General features: G+C 38.1%; 1 protein-coding gene across 1 annotated transcript; it reads left to right on the forward strand.

Annotated features, from left to right (window-relative positions):
* The first annotated feature begins 5,499 nt into the window (after positions 1–5,499).
* On the forward strand, positions 5,500–8,118 carry gpr18 (G protein-coupled receptor 18). Its single transcript, XM_060876107.1, has 2 exons — positions 5,500–5,633; positions 6,784–8,118. The coding sequence occupies exon 2, from the start codon at positions 6,794–6,796 to the stop codon at positions 7,781–7,783; it is 990 nt and encodes a 329-aa protein (XP_060732090.1). The 5' UTR covers positions 5,500–5,633; positions 6,784–6,793; the 3' UTR covers positions 7,784–8,118.
* The last annotated feature ends 404 nt before the right edge of the window (positions 8,119–8,522 follow it).

Below are 8,522 nucleotides of genomic sequence, written 5' to 3' on the forward strand. Positions count from 1 at the left end.
CTCGAGCCTACAGAGACAAATTATGATGTGGGGAACTCCTTTCAATTAAGAAGGCACTTAGCGAGTAGAGACACTGGCTAGATGGGGCACACCACCCAATTCAGGTAATAGCAGATCATAAAAACCTTGAATACATAAAAAGTGCTAAGACACGTAACCCCAGTCAGGCATGGTGGGCCCTGTTCTTTACATGTTTCCATTTCACGGTTTCCTACTGACCAGGGACAAAAAACAGAATAGCTGATGCACTCTCTCGTTGCCATAACCTGGTGAACCCTGAGAAGAAACCTGAGCCAATCCTCCCACCAGCCATATGTTGAATATTATCATCTCACCCATACGGTGGGACTTGATAGAAGAAATTTGCTATGCACAACAGGAAGAAACACCAACCCCCAAATGCCATCCAATTCTACAGTACGTCTTGGAAAAGTCTTGGAACCCTTCCAGGTGCCACACTGCCCTTGGACACACATCTCTGTGGACTTTGTCACAGACCTTTCCTGTTCCCACAGCTTTACCACTATCCTCGTGGCTGTGGATTGATTCTCTAAGGCCTGCAAACTAATCCCTCTGTAAGGTCTATCAACAGCCCTTTTCAAACACGTGTTACAGTGTTATTGCATCTTGAGGACATCGTCTCTGATAGGGGGGTCCAATTCAATTCTGCAATAAATTGGGAATGAATGTTAGCCTCATGTCCATTTATCATCAACAGTCTAACAGGCAAGTGGAAAGGTTAAACCAAGAGCTGGGCCAATACTTACGAACATACTGCAGTCAGTAACAGAGATGGAGTGAGTTTCTACCATGGGGGAGTATGCGCAAAACTTTCTCATACGAGCCTCCACCAGCCTCACACCTTTCCAGTGCATTCTAGGCTATCAGCCCTATTTCTATCGTCTGTGTGGAGTCATAGGACGTCCCAGTGGTAGTAGACGACAGGTTCCACTGGAGCAACGAGGTCCTATTAGAGCAGCAACGCATGCCTCCAGAGTGCGAATCATCGATAGCGCATACAGGCCAATCGTAGGAGATGCTCCCACCTGCCGTATCAGGCAATATATATGGTATGGCTATCCACGAGGAACCTTTACCTAAAACTGCCCTGCCATAAGCTTAACCTTCAAGATATATCGGACATTTAAAGTGCTCAAGCAAATTAACCAGGTAACTTACCGCCTAGAGCCCCCAGACAATTATTATATCTCTCTTCCTTACACACCTCACTCCTCAAACTTTCTCACCCTAGTACAGTACCTCCACTGAGCATGACCATTTGCAGCCCCCACCACCATTAGAAATTGATGGCACTCAGGCGTACCTAGTGAGCTCCATCCATGACTCTCTCTTCAATATTTAATAGACTGGGATGGATATGATTGGAGGAACAATCCTGGGTCAATGTACACAACATCTTGGACCTTACACTTACCAGGGAATTCCACCAGTCCCACACCAACCGCCCTGCACCCAGACCCAGAAGCCATCACAGGAAAAGAACACCAGGAGGTGTTCCTTGAGGAGGGGTTCTGTAACACCAGCACAAGCTAGTGAGGGAAGCTAGACACCAGAGGGAACCCTCGCTGGAATTCAGTGGATTCACTGGCTGATTTCATTGTTACCAGCCTGCATTGTGATTTACCCTCTTTGCTACCTTTTTTTGGATTGGATTTGGAAGTATTTTTGTTTTACTGCATATGGATCCTACTCAGCAATCATACTATATATATATATATAATCCCAACACAATATAGTCTGAAATATCTTAACATAGAGACAAAGTGAAGGCTTTTTAATAGATCACAGTCTTCAAAAGAATGTGTCATTGTGTCATACCTAGTACCACCTCCTCTCTAAGATAATTTTTTTATAAGATTATTTTCCTTACTCGGAGTTGCTGAGATTGTTCTTGAATCACTTAGCTAAATTTGGAGCTCTCTGAGATCAGGCTTAGAATCTTTATGAATACTTGTGTTTGTGTTTTTGTAGTTTTGTTTTAACAAATCCCCTATTGACACTTTATTTCTGCATTTTTTCCATGCTATCCTTTCCTGACAGGGAACTAATGCATATATAAAAGGTCTTAGACATAATAGGCTCAGCCAGACACATAAATTATTCTGCCATCTTAGAAGGAGTAGATGCAGGTCGATTGGAGTCCACTGACTTGAATTAGATTTAATAATATTTAATTGAAATAAACATCAATGACAACAAAAATAGTGTGTGCAGTTTAAACTAACCTGACTGTCAAGTTAGGGATAGTTGATGTGATGTAACTTGATCAGTTTGTGCTGTATACTCTACATTTAAGTCTTTTCACATGACCGTGCTCGAAACCTGTGGATATACAGTACGTTTCAATTATATTTTAAGAATGACAAAATCATGACATTAAGCTCTGCATGTGGCGTGTGGAAGACATTTCTTACAATCTGTCTATAATTATCAGAGTAAGTTTGTGGAAGGAGACAAAAGAGGATGAAAATTTTGTTGAAAGAGAATTACTTATTTAGACCTAATTAGACCAGGAACGGAAAGTAAGCATGCTTTCATTTCTTCAAACTGATCATGTTGAAGTGTTTCAGATTTAAAACTAATTTCCCCAATTAGTTGTCATTTACAGGTACCAGTTCTGCTGTCTTTATGGTTCTATCAAACCAAACTGCCAAAAGCTCTCAACTGTTTCACACGCACTTACATCTGTCTTTGTAGTTAACGCTAGTGTTAAAATATGTCATTTTATTTCTTTGTGCTGCTGAGGTTCATAGGTCAGAAATTTGTTTGTGAGGTAAAGGCAAGGCTACATGAAACTACTACTGTATGCTTTGTTTTAGCTCACAACAGAGCCAATAAAAAGATAGCTAAGCAAACAAATGAGGCTTTCTACAGTATATCTGGCTGGATTCCGTTTCTATTCTTGCTGTAAATCCTCTTCTGCAAATTTTATATGTAATATCTATTAAACCATATGCAATTGTAACGGAGAGATTGTGCTGTGAAGGGAGATGAAGTGGCAGAGAGCAAGCAGGTAATGAGTGAGTGGTTACACCTACTGTAGGTGCACAATATCCTGTACACTTTTGAACTTACAATTGTATAAGCATTCACAATTGTGTAGCATTCACCTACCTTTGGTAATATAACATAAACCCTACAACACAAACTGATCAATATGATGCTGTGTGTGTATTTATCAGTGGTTTAGATTTATAAAGTATTTTATATTGGCACAAACCGGGCTGAAGCATATACAGGTACAGTAGTGTTCGAAGTAATAAAAACATTTTGTGCTTCTCAATAGGTAGGTTATTAAATAAAATATCTGACAGACAGAAATTTGAAATCACTAATGGATTTAAACTACAGTCATATGCAAAAGTTTAGGAACCCCTGACATTTACCTTTTCTCATGTTTGGATGCACCTGTCTATGAAGTTCAAGGTTTAATGAGCTCACCAAAACCAATTGTGTGTTCCAGTTAATCAGTGCTAAGTAGTTACAGGTATTCAAATCAACAAAATGGCAAGGGTGCCCAAATTTATGCACCTATTTAATTTTGTTTTGTTTTCTGTTAATCCAATAAACCTCATTTCACTACTGAAATATTACTGTGTCCTTCAGTTATTTAATAGATCAAAATGAAATGCTGATCCAAACACACATATATTTATAAATTAAAATCATGGAAATTGTCAATTGTCTTAAACCTTTGCATACGACTGTATGCTTCATGAAGCAGGGAAGCTTTCCAGCTGTGCCAAAAAATGGGCTGTTCCTTGTTCCTCTTAAACGTGCCCACTTGAGGGCTCTAAAAAAAAAATGGCAGTATTCCATGTGTAACATGTGTAAACGTCCATTAAAAAAGAGAAAGGAATTCAAGAAACTGTTTTATGCTGTTAACTAAACATGAATTTTAAATAATATTGGGTTTATATTGCTATGAGATGAAAATGTTGTAAGTTTTGTAATAGATTATTGATATCTTATATATTAAAATCTACAAAAGTAATCTGGCACATCTCTCTCTCATTTTCTACTGCTTATCCGAACTACCTCGGGTAACGGGGAGCCTGTGCCTATCTCAGGCGTCATCGGGCATCAAGGCAGGATACACCCTGGACGGAGTGCCAACCCATCACAGGGCACACACACACTCTCTAATCTGGCACATGTGAAAAGTATTTCATTAAACAATAATGAATTCAAGTTTGAGATGGAATGAGTTTGTAGATGGTTGGAGTATAGATAGTGGGAGTATGGATTATTAGAAAACAACGTGCTAAATTTGGACTCTTCTCAAAAAAACCCCAAAAAAACAAACAAAAAAAACACGTCCTTAATGGTGACAGAATCACAGGAAAACAACACAAGCATCAATGCAGAGCTTCACCTGAAAACTCACTTCCTGCCCCAGACATGTTTTTTAAGGTTAGCTACCAAGCAGAAAAGCAAGAAGAAAATGAAGTTTTTGGAGGTCCAGAAGCAGGATCCGACACTCTCACTGGAACCACCTGGGTTCAAATTGTGGACAGGAAAGCCTGTCACTGATGGGTTAACTTTTATTACTGGTCCTAAGCCCAGATCAAATGGGTAAGTTGGGTCAGGAAGGGCATACTGCGTAAAACTTGTGCCAAACTCAAATATGTGGACTGAATAATCTGCTGTGATGACTCTAAACTGGGGCAGCTGAAGGACAAAAACAACAGTATAGAATGTATAGTTTAGAATGACTATTTGATGCTTTAATGTGCATCATCGTGTTGTAGTGGCCAGTGTTATTTCCTCACAGCTCCAGGGTCCCGGGTTTGAGGCTGAGCTTGGTGTTTAGTGTGTTAATATGGGTTTCATCTTAATTCTCTGGGTTCCTTATACCTCCAAAATCAAGCAGATAGGCAGATTATGTTTATATGATTCTATTTTATGTTATAGATTATTTTTATAATGACTGGGACATACTATATTGACTGGGAATGTGTATAATTAAATGTCTGAGCCCGTGGAATTGTGTCCAAGAAGCATTAACCAAAATTATGCCTTTTAAAATATGGATTTATTTTACTAAAGATATTCTATCATTCCAAAGAACAAATCAGTCAGCAGCAACTGTTTCAGAGAGTTTAAAACAACCATAAATTTGTTTTTGAGACAATATAATGGAAATGGTTTGCTAAAATGTATTCTATAAATGATTCTAAGTCACATAATTATATCCAGATCCATTTCCTGAATCAACAGTCTGGCATCATGAAAGCAAAAATATAATCGTTTGTTTAAAAAAAAAAAGAGAGATTAACGCTAGAACACAGACATGAAACTCATAGCACATTTGCTGCACATGACTAGCAAGACAACACTAACACACCAGATCTACACAGTGAAATTCATAATAAGAAACAAGAGCAAACCACGGTGAAAGGGCGTGCACTTGCTCCAGCACTAAATACAATACAGGAAATGCCTAACCAAAAGCCAAAAAAGAGTTCATTTAAATGAAGTCATTAGCTACACGACTTCCTGTGAGCTATTCGAGCAAAGCTTGATGTGAAATGGTTTGACACCACATCACAAGTGTTTGTATGAGCCAGATGCAGTTCCCCTATGAGCACACAATGATGTAGATCGCTGCGGTATGTAAACTTTTGATTATCTACTACAACATTCTGTTATTATTTGTAATTTTATACCAAGCTGAGATTTTCAACTATTTAAATTTACCGTAAAAAGATGTATACATATTACATTATTATACAGTACATATTATGTTTACGTATTTACAGTCTACTCTTACAGGGAATTCTAGCTATATGTTAAAAAAGTAAAAAACCGAGGAGAAAAGAGAAAAGGAATCGATGAGGAAGTATAAAAAAAGAGCAGTGATAATGTTAGTGTTGCAGTAAAGGATCTTAGACCTCTTTGTCAGCCAGAAAGAACAAAAAGTTTCACTTCAGCATTTTAAAGTAAAATCCTCTTGACAATCTCAAACATTCTTTCTCTTGGAACAATAATTTCCAAGCTTAATTACACTGAAGGCTTTCTTGTTTTGATTAAACTTCATGTTACTGAAATGTACAGTAGTAAATATTTCCACCTCTCCACATGAGTAATGATTTCTCCATGGGGGGAAATTTCTATAGTGGGTTCCAAAACTCTGAGCCCACTTTGAGAAAATGCTTTTATTGTGTACTCTTTTTTTTTACTTTTTATTATAAACAATATTATCAGAGAAACAAGCTAATTTCACTAATTTCAGAATTTCTTAGTATCTGGTATATTCCCCTTTCCTCTTTTGTTTTAATGACAGGCATAAACTCCACAGGTTTGTGTAAAATGTGAAAATCCATCTGAGATCAAATCCTTCAGAGTGTCATCTCAACCTGTGGACAAGTTAAAACCCAAGAAAAAAATATAACCTTCTATATGAACGGTTTATAATTTTACTATTACTAATTTGTCTAGATGTATATAGTGACTGAAAAGTGCAGAATCTCAGATATAGAATAACATAAGGTGTTAAAATGTTAGAGTTCATTTGTTTATTTGACATGTTAAAACTCTAATTCTTCAGTAGTTCATTAGTTTTAAAGGAAAAATCACCGTCATCTTGTGGCTTTTACTGTATATATACATCTATATATGTACATGTGTCATTGCCTGACCTCCCACTGAACAAGTACACCATGGAAACATCATATACCATCATACATAAATATAGACCACTCTGTCTGTTTCTTTACTTTTTTCTTTTACTGTTCCCTAAGCTGTTTATTGTCATTTCAGGTTATTCATCATGAAACAGAACATATCTTTGGACATCACCTCTGAGGGTGATCTCCCACCAGTATTCAAAACAGTCAGCCTGGTGTTCTACAGCATCATATTCTCTGTAGGATTGGTGGTCAATCTCACAGCCATCTGGGTCTTTGCTCTAACTACGAAAAGAAGGAGTTCGGTCACCATTTACATGATCAATGTGGCTGTGGTGGACCTCATCTTTATTGTCCTGCTTCCTTTCCGAATGGTCTACTACAGCATGGACTATTGGCCGTTTGGTGATATGTTCTGCAGAATCAATGCAGCATTAACCGTACTCTATCCAAGTCTGGCTCTCTGGCTCTTTGCCCTCATTAGTGCTGACCGCTATGTAGCCATAGTTCAGCCACGGCATAGCAAGGAGCTCAAGAATGTACACAAGGCCTTGCTGTCTTGCATCGGAATCTGGATCATGACCCTCGGTGGTGCCGCGTCACTTCTTTTCTTGGATGGAGATCCGGACGAATTCTCCAACCACACCACCTGCCTGAAGATGCATGACATTGTCTACCTGCGCCGTGACAACTCAGTCCACTTCGCTCGTCTAGCTTTCTTCTTCTTAGTGCCAATGCTTATTATGGTGGGTTGTTATATCATCATTGTGGAAAACCTGATGCACGGGCGCACATCCAAGCTCAAGCCTAACGTGAAGCAGAAATCCATCCGTATTATTATCACACTGATCATGCAGGTGCTGGTGTGCTTTGTTCCCTTCCATGTTTGCTTTGTGCTCCTGCTTTTTGAGAACAGTGGCCAGGACTACAGCACCTGGGGTGCATTTACCACCTTTCTGATGAACATGAGTACAGTGTTGGACATTATACTGTACTACATAGTTTCTAAGCAGTTTCAGGACAGAGTGATAAGTGTCATCCTCTACAGGAACTATTTGAGAAGTGTGAGGAGAAAGAGTCGACACACAGGAAGTGTACGTTCTCTCAGTAACCTTACTAGTGCCATGATTTGATAAATATGACATGGTTTGAACACATGAGAAAAGTATATTTCAAATAGATGATGATTGCAAATCGTCTCAAAAAAGAGCAACATACGCAATCTTGGAGACTTTCACTTTTGTTTGCTGCAATAGTTTAGCACTTTTCTAATCGAAGGCTCTTTCTATGGTGGGCATGTTGGGTTCTGCAAATGTTGCTTTCAGTTCACTCATGAAAGTAAAATGAAGGTGAACCACCACAACTATGAATAATCACATGCTAGACCATCGCTTGAAAGAATCAAGGAAATCTTTGTACTCCAAAAATATGCATAATGTACAAAATATACAATCTATATAACGCAAAATGTGTTTATTTTTTCGAATTTTTTGTTGTCTTCAGGGTTAAATTTGAAAAAGAAAAAAAAAAAAAACTCACTTTATTATAATCACTTGTTGAGAAGTGAACAAAGTGATTCAGACAGTTTTGTTTAAAAAAATTGAATTAAAATATAAAAATATTTCGTTTTCATATATAACCCCATCTGCTTCTTATATTTCTTGATAGTAAAAAGCATTTTGATGCTGTTGCACTGCTTATGTTTTCCAAATCTTGCAACCTGCTGCACTACATAAATGAACCATAAAGGACATGGTCTGATTGTTGGAACTATTTTACAAGGCATATTGATTATGAAGGCTAGACGATCTTCCAGACTCAGGAATAAAGCAGGATGTGGATGACGGTGACAAAATATAATACGGATAACTT

This window comes from Tachysurus vachellii, chromosome 8 (genome assembly GCF_030014155.1).
Source record: "Tachysurus vachellii isolate PV-2020 chromosome 8, HZAU_Pvac_v1, whole genome shotgun sequence".
Classification (NCBI taxonomy): Eukaryota; Metazoa; Chordata; class Actinopteri; order Siluriformes; family Bagridae; genus Tachysurus; species Tachysurus vachellii.

Bases quoted from the DNA above. Each gene is read 5' to 3' on its own strand.
- gpr18 (XM_060876107.1), top strand. From the start codon at position 6,794: ATGAAACAGAACATATCTTTGGACATCACCTCTGAGGGTGATCTCCCA.